This window comes from Dermacentor silvarum, chromosome 1 (genome assembly GCF_013339745.2).
Source record: "Dermacentor silvarum isolate Dsil-2018 chromosome 1, BIME_Dsil_1.4, whole genome shotgun sequence".
Lineage (NCBI taxonomy): Eukaryota > Metazoa > Arthropoda > Arachnida > Ixodida > Ixodidae > Dermacentor > Dermacentor silvarum.
Window position 1 is genome coordinate 249,330,077 of NC_051154.1, and position 18,508 is coordinate 249,348,584.

At 43.9% G+C, this 18,508-nt stretch overlaps 2 protein-coding genes across 5 annotated transcripts in view; both read left to right on the top strand.

Moving 5' to 3' along the window:
* Positions 1–7,685, top strand: part of LOC119437031 (protein pangolin, isoforms A/H/I/S) — a 190,038-nt gene extending 182,353 nt beyond the window's left edge. For all 3 annotated transcript variants that reach the window (XM_037704095.2, XM_037704094.2, XM_037704093.2), the window contains 2 exons: positions 1,097–1,169; positions 2,295–7,685. In XM_037704095.2, the coding sequence (XP_037560023.1) occupies positions 1,097–1,169; positions 2,295–2,664 (443 nt within the window). In that variant the 3' untranslated portion in view covers positions 2,665–7,685. The remainder of the gene's footprint in view (positions 1–1,096; positions 1,170–2,294) is intronic.
* A 5,662-nt stretch (positions 7,686–13,347) lies between these two features.
* LOC119437032 (mitochondrial amidoxime-reducing component 1-like) overlaps positions 13,348–18,508 on the top strand; it is a 35,517-nt gene continuing 30,356 nt past the window's right edge. Inside the window, exon 1 of one of the 2 annotated variants that reach the window (XM_049660237.1) lies at positions 13,348–13,625. The gene's annotated coding sequence lies outside the window, so the exon portion shown is untranslated. The remainder of the gene's footprint in view (positions 13,626–18,508) is intronic. The other variant, XM_037704096.2, reaches the window with a different exon arrangement.

Consider the following 18,508-nt stretch of genomic DNA (forward strand, 5'->3'; position numbering starts at 1 on the left):
TGCGTGTGTCTTGCTGCTTTCTTCTTTCGCACATTCCGCACTAGTCTCTCATCTCTTCTCTTTTTTGATTGTGACTTGACTCTGCATGAACCACACGCCAGGGCTCCTTTCACTGAATGGCTCGTTCGTTTGTTACACTTCTGACATGCAGCTGTGGCTAGGTCAATGGCAGTGTAAGTAAGATTTTGCTGAAAACTTTCCTCCTTTTAGTTTTGGTCCTTGCAGTAAGCCTCCTGCTTACCCTTTGCTTTACCGCATGTGGGTTGCTCCTGTGTTCCCCTGCATGTGTAAATTCATAACTGCCTGCTTGGCCAACTCTATATTTGCACGGTTAGGCAAATTTGAACACACTTTTTTTTATGTTGTCATCTGCAGCCATATCTTGCCAGAAATTCCAGTCTGCTGCATTTGTTTTCTTTTTCTATGGCCATTCACTATATCTGGATTATTCTTTATGAATCCTATATGAATTGCTCGGTTTGTCTGAATACCTCCATCTTTTATCTTTTGACGCATCTGTGAGACTGGCTACAAGAAGGCTAAGCTAAATAATTCATTCTGCACCTATTTAACAGTGCTGTTTGCTTTTATTCTACTGCACTAGTGGCGTACATTCCTGCATCACTATTTTGTTGCACATATGAATGTTCAGATAATCGTGTTTCTGGTGTAGCATTAACTTCTCTTTTTTTAATTTGCACTGTGAAAGAATTAACAAGGAATAAAAAAAAATCATCATACTCAATTTTCTTAGCTGAGTATATCTGTCACTCTTGTGTTCAGAAACTGGTAAATCCAATATGCATGTCACAGCTTTGCTGCCGGTTTTCGAGTGCTTGTGAATTGTGCACTGTACCACATATTGTAACTTATGACATTTTTTGGCATTTGGTTTCTGTTATTAGATGCTTTGAGCAGAACATACCATTTTCTTTCCGCATGATGCCTGTTTGGTGCTGACAAAGGAAGTTGCATTTCATACAGCAGTCATTTAGTGTGCATTCTCTGAAACTCTGTGTGCATATTATTTGTTAGCTGTAATGTGGCACTCTATAATGTTGAACCTACAGTCCTTGAACCTCTTGTTCGGTTGCAGATCTAAACAATCCCAAGAAGTGCAGAGCAAGGTATGGCTTGGACCAGCAGAGTGACTGGTGCAAACCGTGTCGGTAAGAATGTGTTTCCCTGTCAGTTGGAGGCCTCAAGTAAAAGCGAAAACCAAAAAGTGCATTCATTTGTAATATGGCAAAGTCGATTCTGTGTCGCTTTTGTTTGTCTGTCTGTTTGTTTGTTTGTTTGTTTGTGTTTGTGTAACCCTTTATTTTTCCTGATTGACCAAATTCAGTTTTGTCTTATCCAGATAAAATTACAGGACATTAAATTTCAAGAATGCAGACTTTCCACAGAACTTTTCGATTCACCAAAATGAAGAAGCATGAATGGATAGTGATACAATAGTTTTTAAGTTAGTGACACCAGTAGTATGCTTCCACAGTTTTTGTAAACACTTTACTTGCTGTAGTGACAGCAAAATCCTCCACCAAGTGCAACATAATTGTTAGGACTATTACAAGGCTATCCAGGATTTTTTGGAAGAGTAAAGCAAAATGCTGCATATTGACAGCTGCTATTACAACCATGTTAAAGATAATCATTTTTGTGAAGAGTACGTGACAGCAAAATCTGATGTGGTTTGGAATGTGCCATGTATTGGTCATTTATGTAGTAATCCCATTGATCCCTAGAATCCAACTAATTTCATTATTTTTTAAACAGTAGTAACAAGAAAACCAAGTGAAATGCTGCTGCTTACAATGACATCCTCTGCAAAATGTGATGCCACTCCCAATAGGCATGCCCGAAAAGCAACTTTTGGGTTTGATGCATGCATCATGTTGACCGACACATTCATTGCTCAGCATGCGGGACAGAAATAGCACAACATTCAATACATACAGCTTCTTTTTCTCCAATTTCCTCCCCCTTGTTGCATAAAAATTTGTAGACAAGAGGTTTTCTCAGCACTAACACATAATTTGGGACTACACAGGGTAAACTAAAGCGACAGTTCCTTTGCCTTAATGCTTTCCATATCCTCTTTTAAAAATTCATTTGTGTACCTCATTTCTTGTTCGGTCTTTCTTTTCTTTCTTTTTTAATTGAACCGGAGTTGCTTGTTTTCTTGTTTTTGCTAATTGCTTGTTGATTAATGTTGCTTGTTTTTGGCGATCGGTATATGTGCATACTTGTACAGTTGTCCCTAAAATGAGAGTTATGTCTTTGTGTCTGCCCAGCCGAAAGAAGAAATGCATCAGATACCAAGAGGGGCTCGATGGCAATGCAAATGAGAGCGAAGACAACATAGGTTCGGTGGAGGCCCCTACGCCCGAGTCACACACAAGCCATGGGGGCGGTGATACGACCACCACAACAAGCACCGGCAGCCCCTGCACCAGCCTGGGAACCCCTGAGCCAAGCCCAGGGCCACCCGTGCGACGTGCCGACTGCTACAGCCTCAACAAGCACCACCCTCTCAGTGTGCACCACCTGACTGGCCAGCCACTCGTCAAGAGGGAGCCTGATGACCCTGTTGACATACTGACACCTCCATCCACAGATTCCTCCACCACCCCATCTTCCTTGCCTCTACTGACGGTCACGTAGCAAGAGCTGCCAGTGGGGCCTTGTTTTGTGCCCCGAGGACAGTGCACCGGCTGGGTGGCTCCCTACTTGCACATGTGCACAGGACTCCTCCTCTACTCCTCGCAGACTCTTTGAGAGCACTTGCAGACAGTGAACTGACTGGTGTAATGAGAGTCTTGGAGGGGGGTGTCTGCAACTGAACAGTGCTGATGACTGAGATACCCGTTGACGGCAGGTTGTGTCACGTGTACATCCAAGAGCTCTCGAGTTGCTTAGCTTGCAGTCACCGTAGCAGTAGGAATGAAATCTTGTGCTGCGAAGGTGCATTGGTACATAGACACTCGCCATTGGCCTTGTGATGTCTCTGCCCTCACTGACTTGAACCCGATTTATGATCCTTACTTGTTCACTGTGTGGCATTATGTCACAATGACCAGGAGGCCACTTCACTGTGCCCACATTGGTGCAAAAGTAGTGCCGTTAGGGCAGGCTATGAAGGGTCCTTTCCCTTTGACTGTGGAATCGTATAAATGCACTATACAAGATTAAGATGGCACATGAAAGGCGCCCTTGTGTGCCCTCTGTGGGACTTGCTTGAGGATACGCAGCGAGCAGTCTTCGGAAGAGGTAGCAAGTGGCTGTGGTCATCGTGAAGGCATGGGCGCATAAAGTTGAGGAGCAGAATCTTTTTGCTGCCTTGACATTTGACAGAAACTATCATTTCTGTGATGACAAGTGTCTGAGCCAAAGCTTCTGATGCGTGAGAAAACAAGTACAGTCGAACCCGGATATATCAAATCTAAAGGGGATCACAAAAAAGTTCGATATAAAGGTAATTTGATATATAAAATTCTATACAAACATTTTCAAGGGGATTTTACTGCTGCTCATTATACGCAATAATTCGTTATATGTGGGTTCGAAATATCCGGGTTCGGCTGTATTAGTGTGCTGTTGAAATGATAGCTGCTGGTGGTCACCAATAACATTTGGCTATGAGTCTCCTGCTAGAAAATTGTTTTTCTTGAGCTACTACACTGTTAAATGGGGTTTTTGCCTATCTGAGTGGCTACTTGCTGCCTTGGCTGCTAAACATTTAATAACTTCTCAGTTTCCAGTCACACTGCTGCGCAGCAGGGATTGAGCGATTTGATGAGGGAACTAGTATGTGAAAACTGTGTTTTCCAAACTGTAAAGGTTTGCAGAAAATGGGAGTCTCCTAAAAATTTTAATTTTCATTCACCTGTGCCACACAGGCTACGAATTCAAAAGTACAGTGTGGTGGTTGCACATAAAAGCATAGGTGGTGCCTTTCAACTTCAGTAGGTGTGCATTAGTCACAAGGATACCTTTTCTTTTTCACAGCTGTTGTGTTTATGTTTCATAAACGTTAGTGTTCATTAATACATGGTAGACTCCTGTTAAATTGGATTTTTAACTTAATTTCATCATGTAACAAGGCCTGACCAACAACTATGCATTTTCACATATTTCTTTTACTATGTTCATATTTATTATTTTGTCAGACTTCTTGGTCCCACTGAGATTAAATATATAGAAGTTGACTGGTGTGTGATAAGCTAAGCTGTAGCCTACATCCATGTTGATGGTAAAGCTTTGTGCTACCACTGGAACCATTTCCAATTACAGTATCGAGGATCATGGCCTACAAGGGCTCATATTTTTTTTTTTAATATTGATTCAGCAAATAGAAAAAAAAAATATCGTCCCATATTTGCTGCTTAATTTGCAAGCTCTGAAAGTGATATCAAGCAAGTTATTTGGGCCAAAAAAGAAATGCTTTGTATTAAGTGGTCATCTGAGATTTCTGGGTTTCTCTGTGAAATATTTCATATTAAAATTGTTCATAGTACTCCCAAATATAAACAGCTGTGCCTTGTACACGAAACAACCATGATTGACCCATTTGTACACGGGCTATCTGTGACATCATGTATAGTGTGTTTATAGGATTTGTACTGTTACCAAAAAAGAAGAAGAGGCATAGATGTGCCCATATGTGCAGTGGGCAGCTAATGGCTCACATTTAAATCTGGCCTCGCACTACTGGACATGTGAGGAATGCTTTTACGGGTGTTGTATGCGTTGTTGGAAGGGAAATGGGGCTGCCCCGCAAGCTGTGTGTCATACATGGGCAGATGCAAGAGAACAAAGGGAGGAAGGCGAGTAATGAGGGTTCGAGAATCCCAATGGCTGTGCATTTTAATCGATAGCATCCAACCTCAAGAAACTGTGTCATCACCTAGAGAGAACTGCTAGCAGCAGGAGGCCGTCTTACCCTGTAGTGGTAGCTGCTCGCTGTTGGGCTGTGTTTGCTGTGCCACCTGCTGCCTCTCCCGTGGCCTGCTGTAGAGAGAGACGTTCCAGTGTGAATCCCTCTCCCCCTTCCTTGTAAATAACTCCTACACGAGACGGACAGGACGCAGGGAGCTGGATATACTCCCGCCTGTACAGTGATCAACATTGCGACTTCTGCCTGTCTTGTTTACTCATATGCCATGCCAGAGAGAGAAGCGTAACGATATGTGCCAACATTGGGGGGAGGGGGTTTTGTTTCGTACTACTACACAAATGCAGTATTCTTTCCCTTCCCCGCACCTTGAGATGAAGAGAAAGTGTTAGCGGGGCCATGTACATATTATATCCTTGTCACTGTGAAGGCTCTTCAATATAATTGTGCAGTTTTCTTTCAACTCTCCAGTCTCGTCTCAACGCGTCAAGAGTCAGCATAGTGTTAAAACTGTCTGGAACAGAATCATTTTTTCCTTGCCAACCTCATTGTAAACAGTCACCTTCACCTGTTTTTGATCTCAGCTGTGAGGCGAGAGATGTTTGCAAGTTCATGCTCAGAGAAAGGTAAACTTGGAGAAGGCTGCATTCTTGTACCAAAAATATATATATTTTTCTTCACTTGTGACAGTTTGTGTCATTGGTTTTGTATTTTCAAGGATCAGTGTGGGTAGTAAGCTGTGTCACAGTGCCTTCTATTCTTTGTTGATTTGTTGTTTCTTTTTTTTTCTTTTACACTCATTCATTTTAGTGGCATGTTTACAAGCTTTTAATTTATGTGTTAATGAGTGTTGCCAAGTGGCATTTTATTGAGCATGCCTATGAAATGTAGGTACCGTGTGACAGGGCCTTGGACCCTCAACGCTTTTAAAACTGCTTTTAAAAAGACAAACCGAGCAAATGACCATGTGCGCGCCATTGTAGCTTGAACGTATCACAATGAAATCGTGAAATTATGTTTCATTCCTGTTAAGTGACAAATCCTAATTGGTACACTGCGTTGGTAGCATGTGTGTAAAATAAGGATATATGTATGTTCGTACTAATGATTTAACCGTCTGCTTCGTGTAACCATGGTGCTGCGATAGGCACACAAATAAGACATTTTGAACAACAGTTAGACAGGAGGGTTGTTGTGTCAAGAAAAGAGCAGACTGTGCGATAGACAGTTTCTTATTCTGGGGGGTAATTAGCATTTGATGTGTATTCTATAAGTTCTTCACTTTTCATACACAGGTAACGTTAATGGTGCAATTCACCTAGTAGTCTGTTGACACTGACTGGTGGACAGCAAATTTTATGTCAAGGTTATGTGCACGCTGTGTGGAAATTTTGCTTACAAATTTCTGCCCTTTGCTAAGAAAGCATGTGTAACATGGGCTGACAGACCAATTTACTTTTGGGATGGAAACTGACTTTATGATGTTGTTGTTTGAAATTAAGAGGTAGAAATGGGAATCTGCTTCACTTTGGCACCCTTTAGCATCAATATTTGTACATCATTAAAATGTACAGGTCATGGAGCATAGAAGTGTCAAACAAAAAGCTTGTGCTTGCACAAGCCGAGCTTGTAATTTTGTCCGGCTCTCACTAAAGGGCACAATGTTATTATCCCTCATACAGGTAGAAAATGAGCAAAAAGGAAATAATCTTAAGTAGTTTAACACCATTATTTGCTGGCTTACAACCATAGTGACAGATTGATAGATTTTTTTTGTTCTGCTGCATCTCCAGTGATGCATGGTGATTGGGCCACAAGTTTGAAGACGCATTGTTTTCTCAGTGAAATCAAAAAAATAAAAGGCACACATCGGTCTTGCATTTTCGCTAATTTGCATTGTGCAATCAAAGCGCAAATGTTCTGTGTGCCTGCATAATAACATATACCTGTATCTAGATTTTGTCTCCATAAATGGAATAAAATCTTCTGAATGAATAGGAACCATGCTTTTTTTTTATTTAGCTTGGTTTTATGTTTTTTCATGTTTTGTACCAGTAAATTAATAATAGTGTTTGGGGGGAAAGTGCTTTTAGGTTTTATGTGTTTACACGATTGAACGATTGAGTCATTTTTAGCATTGATGTGCATGCAAGAGCTTGCTGTTTCTTAGTGTTGCAACATGTCTGAGCATTTCTTGGTAAGTTTGAGATGTCTTGTGTGGTTGTTACATCACCCATCAGCTGTCCAGTCTAAAAATCAAAACTTTTCTTTAGAGACACTGCTGTCAGAAGTGATGCGCTCTTACTTTGTTGTTCCTAGTAGGGCAGACACAGGAGTGCATGTTTGCATTTTAGCTATGTGCAATGAATCCTGCCCGAGGTCACGTGCATTAGGTGTAATTTTTTTTTCCTTTCAAAACAAAGAAATAGATTGAGAAAGAACTGTAACCACTATGCCTACTATTTCTCATTTGTTTCTAGAGGTTGTGTGCAATTTTTGAGAAAAATGGAATGTGTACTTGCACATGTTGTCATGATCACAAGTCTGTCTGTTGCATATCCCATTTTCAAAGATTGATGTGTTCACTTTGATGCTATATGTTTGTATCAACTGTTGTCTTTTTTTTTTTTCCTTTTTTTTTTTCCTTTTTAAAGTGTACCATGAGTGGGCAGCTTTGGAATATGAGAGAACTGAGCAGATAGGTTTGCAGATGTAATGAAAAAGATTGTTGCATTTTTCATTGAGTTCATGGCTGGAGGAGTGCTGTAATGATTAAAAACAAATGAAACAACATTTTGTCCTTGTCTTCCTTGCATTCACATGGAAGAATTGTCAGGATAACCTGTTACATCCCAAGACAGATAAAGTAGTGAATAAAGAGATACAACATCTTGCATTTGGGTCCTGCGTACTAATGTGCTCATATATTTGTTTATTGATACTGTTAACCCCTGAAGGGTCATTACAGGAAGGGTCATAACTGCATTATGTAAGACAGCTAGCTATAATAGGAGACCAAAGGACAAGAGAAAAAAGATACATGCACCGTAATGGATAATATTTTATTGGTGTCAACGTGTCATTATTCATTGGTCTGCAGCCGCTTAAGTGGCCACAGACCAATGCGTAATGACACATTGTTACAGTGCGCCCCAGTAACATGTGCCAAGCACTGACTAGCGCAACACTGTGAACATAACATAAAAACATGTGATGGAATAAAAAAGGGCCCCTTCACTTTAGCAACTACACTATTATGACGGGTCATAATTAGCATTTCTTGGTAAGCTTGAGATGTGTGGTTGTTACATCACCCATCAACTGTCCCTTCTAAAAATCAAAACTTTTGTTTAGAGACACTGCTGTCAGAAGTGATGCGCTCATACTTATACTGTAGTGAGCAAACATTGGTGTGCCTCTTCCCGTAACAGAGCTGAGGGACCGCGTCACCATTTTTTTCTTCTTTTTTTTTTGTGTTAGTTCTTTTCTGTGCGGCGCACTTGCAGTGTTGGCATTTCATATTCCACATTGAATGGTTTACCGAAGTGACGTGTCATGGTGAGTGACGTTACAGGGAGTGCATTTTAAGTAAAGGCATTTGTGCATGTGACCTTTACTCTCTGGCTGGGAACGGGTGATGCTGCATTTGTTTTGAAATTTCAGCTGTTCTCACGGTGCGCAGTGGTGTAATATGATCGTCAGCGTGTGATGTATAAGCTGTGCTTGTCTGTTTAAAATGAAAATTCAGTTAAAAAAAAAAAACCATACTTTTGCTTGAGGTGTGGGGCAGTGACAGCTATAGCCAACATAATATAAGATGCACATATACAACAGGACTAGCAAGCTACAAGAGCACTGATGCCAGTATTGCAAATGGCAGGCACATGATGTGCAATGCTGACTAGTGATGATGTAATGAGCATGTAGTTAAGCATGAACAAATGTTCAAACGACATACACTGTTTCATATTCAGTCATAAAAAAAAGTGCATATCCATGTACTTCAGTGGGGCACAATTGTACCTTCTTGTTCACAAGAAAGAGAGTAAAAAATTTGAAACTTTTTAGTGGGCAGCCAGTGCACTGAAGTCGTAGACGCATTGTTTTGCTGGTGTGGCTCTAGACCCTACAAAAGAACTCTTCAATCTCAAAAATCTTGAATGGCCCCAACACGCATCTTAAGGCCACCATAAATGTTCTCTATCGCATTGCGGGCACGAAGTTGGGGAGAACAATTGCTCCTATTTCATGTCCCCTCCACCTTCACCCAACAAAAGATTGCCCATTCTGTGCCAGTCCTTCGCAACATATATTCTCTGACTATATCAACTTCAGCTGCTACAAGCACCAGTCTGCACATGTGTCTGGGAGTTCCACAAGCAACATCAGGCTCACTGACACTAGCACATACAGGCACGAGAACCCCCTTTTAATGTGATTTGTTATGCAGAGATGTTTCACTATTGGCCATCACTGTTTACAACCACTCGTTTCACAAATTGAGAGTCCTGCTGAAACAAATGGTGTGGCCTGACAGTATGTTCTGCAGCTTCCAATGTCTGCTTTCTGGCATCCAGATTTGAACTAACCTTCCTGGCTTCTGGAACTACCAATATCTGAAATGTCAATGGAAGGCCTTAGCAATGAAAATGAAGTGCTAGCCATTGCAGAGATGGAGTTGGCCTTGAATCGTCTACTTCACAGGTGCCAAAACTTCATGTGATGGCCCCTTCACCACAGGAAGCAGCATATAATTGTATATGCTGCTGCATGCTGGCTGGAACGTATACCCGTTGTCAACATCGCAACTTGTCATTTTAATGACCATCAGCCTCTTCAGGCTATGGAAGACCTCCTGTTACGATTGGCATTTAGCAAAGTTGTGCCCGGCGGCTGTTTTCTACAAAGAATGCTGCACTTACAGTCCTGCAGCGATGAAATGCCATTCATGCCCCTTCGTCCTTGCAAGGCCAGGGAGCTGGCGACTAGACCAGTGTCACCTGAGACTAATAGACATGCCATTATGTTTCGTATCTTCGGCTGTCCAAGAGCTCAGAGCTGATGGGCGAGATGAATTCTGAGTCATTGGTCTCTTGGATCGTTAAACGACATGGTCGCTCTTTTCCGTCACGGTCTGGACTGTGACAGTCAAACAAAAGAGCTCACTTGAGATGATGACAACGCTGCCCTTCGTGGAAACTCTATTTAGCGTGAAGGCCCATCTCTCTGTCGAGCTGATCTTCATGAAAAGCCCCATCATTCTTGCAAGGGGCCAACGGCAAGACTTTCCATGGGAACGGATTAAAGTTGAGGTTCCCAAATCGCCAAGCGGTTGCCCGTATGTGGCGGCGGTTGCGCAACCTTGGAGGCTTAATCCGGCGGAATGGTGCAACGTCACAGGCGGGATTTTGCAAACGTTTCAGCGATTGTGATTGGACGAGAACAACAGCAGTGAATTCCCCGACGAGAGAAAGGGGGAAAAGGAAGGGCCTAAAAAAGTGGACCTTCAGTGCTGTGAGTGTGCTCGTTTGTGCTCGTACATTGAAAACTCGAAATGTAAATACTGTTGTTGCATCTCTTGGACGTCGCCCCGGACCTCTTGATCACCTGGCACCATGGTACATCACCAGCTGCATAAACTCAAAATGACCACTTGCACACGAGTCGCAACAACTGGTGGATGACTGCGGTGAAATGGAACCATCAGCCAACACCAAACCCAAACACCCCTTAAAAATGAGTCGTCACAGATCGATTCCTTGGTGATTCTTACATGTATTGACAATTAATACCACTCTAGGATAAACACATAAAGCCAACAGACAACGAAGCCAAGGAAAGCATCGGGGGAATTAAGTGTAGTTGAAATTGGAATGTAGAAAATAATAAAGACACGCACTCCTCAAAGAACTTGCTCAAGTTGCAGTGTTAAAACAATGTGGTATTCCAGTGCATTCCAAGTCGCTTTGGAATCGGAGGAAATGAAATGGCAAATGGCTTTAGCAAAAGCGCTTCGACAGTTCGGAAACTCTGTTTATTCACATGCCCAAATCTGACACACTGCACATCTTATGAGGCCTCAAGAGACAACTGTGTGCGTTGGTTCACAGAGAGCACAAAGAAATCAACCTTACACGTAGTTGACCCATGTCTTGGGTATGTTGACCCATGTCTTGTAACAGTAACGTCTTGAGTTCTCATTGATGCAGTGTATTGAAATAGCAGAAACGGAACACAGGCCCCTGTGGCTCGCATATCTGGATATCAAGGGAGCCTATGACAGTGTAATACAAAAGGATTTGTGGGATGTACTGGGCACCCTAGACGTGGAAGATTGAGTAAGTAATCTTTCAAAAGATATCTATAAAAGTAACAAGGTGCTCATAAAATGGGAAAACAAGGTATGTGAGCCTATAGAGATACAGCAGGGGCTTAGGCAGGGGTGCCCTCTGTCACCTTTGTTGTTCATGCTGTATTTACAAGGATTAGAGAAAAAAATAGAGAGGAGCGGACTTGGCTTCAACCTTTCCTTTTTCAAGCAAGGAGAATGCGTTAAACAATCATTACCAGGACTGATGTATGCGGATGACATTGTACTTATGGCTGACAGCAAGGAAGACTTGCAGGGATTAATGGACATCTGTGTTAAAGAGGGAGATAGCTTAGGTTTGAAGTTTAGTAAAGAAAAATCGGCAGTCATGATTTTTAATGATAATCAGGATAGCAAGCATAGGATACAGGAGATTACGCTGGAGGTAGTGGATAAGTACAAATATCTTGGAGCGTGGATAAACAATGGGTCTGAGTACCATACGGAACATGAAAAATATGTAACGACTAAAGGTAGCAGGAATGCAGCTGTGATGAAAAATAGGGCACTGTGGAATTACAATAGGTACGAAGTGGTGAGAGGGATTTCGAAAGGGGTGATGGTCACTAGTTTGACTTTCGATGATGACTTTCGGATAGGTAGGCTTGCTTTGGGAGCACACGGAAATACACCAAATCAGGGGGTACAGGGTGACATGGGATGATCGTCATTCGAGGCCGGCAGGGAAGCTAGCAGCAAGATAGAATTTGAGGAGCGATTGAGAGAAATGGCAGAAAAGCAGTGGCCAAGGAGAGTTTTCAGTTATTTGTGCATGAGGAATGTTGACACAAAATGGAGGAAGCTGACCAGAAAATTGTCAATCAAATATTTGGACTGCAGGAGGGGTGCGAACCAGGAAACAGCGGTTAAGAAAAAGGTTTAAAGAAGCAGAGAGGGGTCTATGGAAAATAGGGATGCAGACGAAATCAGCACTGGGAACATACAGAACTTTCAAGCCAAAGAAAATATCTATGATAATTTTAGAGGAAGCTCTTTGTTGTTTGAAGCCAGGACGGGAGTATTGCGGACTAAGATGTACCGAGTCAAGTGCCAAGGTATAGACACGTTGTGCGGTGCGTGTGGAGAGAAAGAGGAAACGGCTGAACACCTCATACTTTTCTGTAAAGGGCTTAACCCTACAGTGCAAAGCAATGGGGCTGATTTTTTCAAAGCATTGAGGTTTAGGGACAGTGGAGGCACAATAGACTTTAAGCGGGTAGAATAACTAAACTGAGGTTATCTGATTGGTGGCTAAAATCAAGGCAGGGGTGAAATTTCACCCTCCACAAAGTACAAAATATGTTAATAGTCACGGCTAGGTGGCGCGTGCCACCGCCCGATTTAAAGGGTTCAGCAAGTTTGTATGGGTGCTCTGTGGTTCAGCCAAATCCATCCATCCTTGTACATTTGTCGGCGGCGGCTGCTGTGTATCGCGCCCACGCGTCATCCACGCGTTCCATTTCGCGATCTGCAGATTTGCGAGGCAGTCGCGCCACACTTCGCTCCGTTTGCAACGTGCCGCACGAAGCAGATTGTCCGTGCCAGCCAATATATCGTGAAATGAAAATGCGTATACATCTGCGCTCAAATTTCGTAATCGTCGGCGAATTTTTTGGGGAGGTACAAGCAGTACAAGTAGCCGCAAACGGCCTTGAACGCGCTAGTTAGAACCAATGCTACGTACAAAGTGGTTGTGGGTGGCCAGCACGGCCACAGAACACCCATAGCACGGCCACAAATAAGAACATTTTCTTCCTCCATGAGACAAGAACAAATCAAGAGTCAACGTTTCATAACCGTTCCACGTTCGTAACGGCCGCGCGATCCGCCGCTACCACGGAGAGGTAGATCACACGAACACCAATCCACGGTCGCACAAACTGCGCTTAGGCCCGCCTTCGGCAAAACGGGCAAAAATAAAAATATCGTTCCCGCCCATATTCAAACACATAAATTCGTTTTTTTTCTTGTTTTTTTTTTTCCCCTCTTGCTGACGCTTACGGTTATGCGGCAGCAGAGCCGACGCACGCGCGGGCCAAGTCGTAGCCGTCGTAGCGTGGCAGACTTTGGTGACAGCCAGCTCCAAGGTCGATCCTTGGCAGCTCCTTTATCTGTTATCACTCCCCAAGTGCGCCGACCACGCGGGCGTTACGTACTGCATGCGAGTCTGGGCGACGGTTTCGCTGACCACTATAACGTTCGAGGCTTATTTTGCGTTTACAGAAGCGCGGATTCAGCCCGTCGGCCCATAAACTGTCGGAGCGATCGTTTTTGATATTTTCTGAACATATTTGTGGTGCGGTCTTAGCGAAAACAAAAAGCGTGACCTGCGTCTTGACGTGTGGAGCCAGCGTTGGTGAGGTGTTCCATTCTGTTCGCGATCTCGTGTTTCGAGGCATTTTTCGGCGAACCATGAGGACTTAGCTGTCATTGTCATTTGCAAACCACGGTACTTTCTTTCGTAGAAACCAATTCCGTGTAACCAAGTGTATAAGAGTCGCCACAAAGTTATCGATTAGCTTTCTTTTCACCTTTACGCGAACGGTTTGCCAGGAAGCTATGAACTTGTAAGACTTGTTCTGGAGATATGGGTCTTTGTTGTCGTTCTCGTTTCCAAACACTTCTTAATATATATATATATATATATATATATATATATATATATATATATGCCTTCAAACCATCCGCAGTGTTATCAGTACTTTAGACTGCATATATAGTCGGTATGCACTCTAAGATGAGTTGCAGTTTCCAATCTATATGTTTGGCAGAACAGAAGTGCATAAAAAGTTAAGGCAGTGTTGTATGCTCCGTGTCATTCAACCAGCCATATAGCTGTTTGCATGGTGCATGCAAATTTATCGCTGAGGGAAGGTGTGAGGAAGGTAAGATGCAAGCAAAGAAAGCATGGCAAAAACTGGGTGAGCTGAGATGTCATGGTGGCGCGCTTAATTAAGATAACTGAGTTTTTTTTTTTTGTCTATCTTCCCATATGTTTGCCAGCATGAAGCACCGGCTGAGAAAGTACAACTTGCTCACCCTCTGATCTAACCTGGAAGGGGAATAATACTGGCTGGAAAGATAATTTTTATGTGCACAACATGGTAATTAGCATGAATAACAAAGAAGAGTCTTGAGAACTTGTGGAAGACGTACTGTTACAGCATTCTGCAAGATGCTGTGATGTGCCTGATGAAGTAGACAACTCGTAGTTTCTCTCTGCAAAAGAGTTTCAAGAACAACACAATAATATTGAAGTTTGTAACCAGGAAAGAAAAACATTTTTGGTCTCTTGTATGACCTTAAAACAAATACACTAAAACCATCTACTGCAAAGGTGCTGGAGCCCTTGTTGCAGCTGAAGAACACAAAAAAGGATACTTTAAGCTCCTTTTTTGTATGATCTGTTTGGCCTGTTAGCACCCTTTACACTGATATTCAAGTTGCTAATGCAAAAGCTGTGGATGGAAAAGTGTAAGTGGGATGAAAATTTCACAATTTCTTCACTTAGAGAGTGGACGACATATGTACAAATAGACTTCAACATATTTGTAAATTTGCTCTTTGTAAATTTCCTCTGCCACTGTACTTTCATAGTCCGCTGAAGGATGAGCATGTGCGTACAATGATCCTCGTTTTCAGTGATGATAGTCCAGCTGTACATAGAGCAGTGGTGTGCCTTAAAGTGCTAGAAGATACAGGTACAGAAATCATTCAATTTATTATGGCCAAATCAATAGTTGATACGATCTGGACCGGATGAGGTGCATTTCACCATAGGAATCGATTCGGAAGAGGACGATAAAGCGAGCATCGTAATGATGAAATCGAGAAATGTATTTACTTCATTGGTAGATGGGTGTGACTTGATCAGAGTCTTGAGCGGTTCTGGGGGGCTATTCTGTAATTGCCCACCCAGTGGACATGCCCATTTCACCTGCTGCTGAAGTGCTCATTGGCTGAAGGTGGCTCTCTCCTTCTGACGCGTACCCCAGCCCAGCCAATCAGAACTCCAGCAGCACACAAATTGAACATGTCCACTAGGTGGACACTTAAAGTACTTGACCGAATCGTCGACCACGCTACGCGAAAGAAAAGTATTCCAAAAATATTGTGACTTGCTTGTCTATAGAAATGCATAATAAGCACCCCCTCCCCCTTTTTCTTCCCTTCCCTTGTCTCTGACTTATATTGTGTTAATGAACTTGAGAAGAGCTTGCTGTTAGGCTAGTTTGTACATGCTGTTAAGAATGAAAACAGCGCAGAAAACGGGACAAGAAGGAAAGACCTACAGAACGCTGATTGGCACATGGCAAAATATATCAAGGACGGGGGTGCTGGGCCAGGGAAGCTAAGGAACGGCCACAGCGGACAGGTGGGACGGCAGGTTGGTGAATGGCCTCGAATACCACGCATAAACACTAATATAGGAATGTTAGGGGCTGCAGCGCCGTTCAACAACCCGGTGAATGTTAAAAGAGTGCGACAGTGACTAACGAAAAAGAATATTAAGAATAGGACTGGGGTGATTGATACGAGGAGGGGGGGGGGGGGGCGTATAAAAGGCGTCAAGAACGAAGTTAGCGGATAATTACGGACATAGGGAAAGTGTCTGGTCACTGCCCGATTGCTCAACACCAGACGGCCGTGGGCAGTCGCCTAGCTGAGGCTCACTTACCTTGTAACACGTGCTGCGGAGAGCCCATCCTAACTAAACGTCTCGGCAATTTTCAGAATAGACGGGTGTCAGGAGACACGACACTTTCAAATCTCTCGGAGCCACTGGCCCTTATTTTACTGCGAACTACAGATGCCGTAATTTTCACAAAGGCTTGTAAACAGAAAGCAGCCCTGTTTCGACTGTTTGCCTCATCAATTCTCGAGTGTGATCAAATAACAATATGTGTCGCATGATGACTACAATACCATGATAGCAAGTTACTTCAAACATCTCTTCAAACAAGTCGGTCACCGAAAATGAGTGAAACTTGCATCATATGACACTATCGAAGTTCAAGCGCAAAGCTTCGTTCCTGTATTTTTAAATCTAGAATAATATAGCATGCCCACAACGCCGAAAGCGTGACTGATATAGGCGACTTGCAAAATAGTGCCCGCCCTCTTCCGTACATAGCTGTGGATGTACCACTCATTAGATCTAGCTGGAAAACAACGGTTACCTTCACTTTTACCTGGGCTGCAACAAGTCAGTGCTGCAAAATGCAAACAAGAAGACAAACGATAGTGGACTTTTGTTTTATTGCGATAACATTATATGGGCCCTTCAAGCGGATTTCTGCCGTCGGCGTGAGGTTCCGTATAAAGTCCAAGGGCGATAAAATCGTCGCCGTGCGCTGTATGCGCGAGTGAAAGCGTGCGGCGGACGCGCGCTATCATGGAGAGTGAACGCACGGTGGAAAGCAAACGCGACTTCCGTCGCGCAAAAGGCCGTGGAGGTATGGGAGAGAGGGAGGCGGGGCGACGCTGTGCTGCGGCATCAAATGCGTATCTTGCAACTGGGCGCAAAGGGAACTGGCCACTCGATCTCCCACGCGAAAGGAGGAAAGTGGGAAGGCAGTGCGCGGGAGGGAGGGGGGGCAGCTTCTACTCTGCCAACAACTGCGCTTGTACTTTGCCCGGCTGCTGCGGTCGCCCGCACCGTCTCTTAAAAGCGATCTCCACACGGCTCTGACCTTTAGTATGCGCTGTGCATTCGCTGCTCAGTTTCCGTTAAAGTGATAGACCGCACGAACTTTCGCTCGCTGCAGCGGCTGCGCTTGCTGCCAGTGTTTTGACAGTGGTTGACTGTGGTCATTGAGTGTGATCTATTCATGTTTGCTTGTGTGCGCTGACACCACGCTTGTTAATTCAGTGAGTAAGCAAATGTGTCCAAGTTTATGCAGCCGATAAAACTACTATCCCTACTCCGAATAGCTCTCTACTAATTTGCTATCGCAATTGATGCTTCGCCTTTCGGGCGAAACTGCGACATTTTTTTGTTTGGCCCCATTCTTAGTGCTGTTTGTTTTTTCGAAGTCGTACCAGCTATATGTCATCAACATATACATTATATAAATGCATCAATTTGTAAACGTAATTTTAGTTTCTTTTAATATTGTTACACGCTATGCCGAGCATGGAAGAATGCGCCAAAAAGACGGTGAAGACGACAGTCTGGGCAGCGCTCGTGTTGTTGTTCCGCCATCTTGCCTGCAGCCGTCTCTCTCTGTATATATCGTGTAAATATAATTTTCCTATCCCTTTTTCTACTCTCATCCCCGTGGCATTTTGGTGGGAGGTGCGGGGTACCCACCCGGTACAACGGAGCTCCGCAGCGGCCGACGCTTGGCTTTATCCACGATGGCGGAAGAGGTGTCTGCGCCCACCGAGGCGGCTGCAACGACAATGGTAGTCCTGGCACAGCTAAAGGACCCAGGCACATTCTGCGGGACTGACAACGTCGACATCGAGGACTGGCTACCTCTGTACGAGCGTGCAAGTAAGAATAATTACTGGGATGAGACGATCATGTTGGCAAACATACTATTTTATCTCAAGGGAACCACGAAGGTGTGGTTTCAGAATAATGAAGAGGAAATTGGGAGCTGGGATGCATGCAAGGAAAAGATGCGTTCCCTGTTCGGCAAGTCCACAGGGAGAAAGGCAGCAGCAAAGGAGCTGGCATCTCGTGCGCAGACAGCGATCGAGTCATACCTGACTTATATACAGGACGTGCTTGCTCTTTGCCGCAAAGCTGACGACAGCATGACGGAGTCTGAGAAAGTAGGCCACGTGTTAAAGGGCGATAGCAGATGATGCCTTCAACCTGCTAATCTGCAAAGACTGCGACACCATCGATGCCATCATCCAAGAGTGCAAGCGCTTTGAGGCCGCCAAAAGTCGATGCATTGCCAATAATTTCGCTCGACTTCCGAACGCGGCAGCAACGTGGTCCTGCGAAGACTTACCTGAGCCGTCGGCGCCACTCACCGTGGAACACGTGAAAAAGATAATCCGACGTGTACTTGACGCTGCGTCTCCTGCTTCTATGTACGGCCGTACTTGTGATCATAGCTCCCAGATCGTGCCACTAGTCCAAGCTATCGTTCATCAGGAGCTCTCCAATGCTGGCCTGGACTCTATGTGTGCTGCAGCTTCTTCGCAGCCGATCGACCGCCATCCCTCACTTTCGCACGCCCAAGGTCAAAGGCCGCCTTTCCGTACTCGCAACCTAGTCGAGTGGA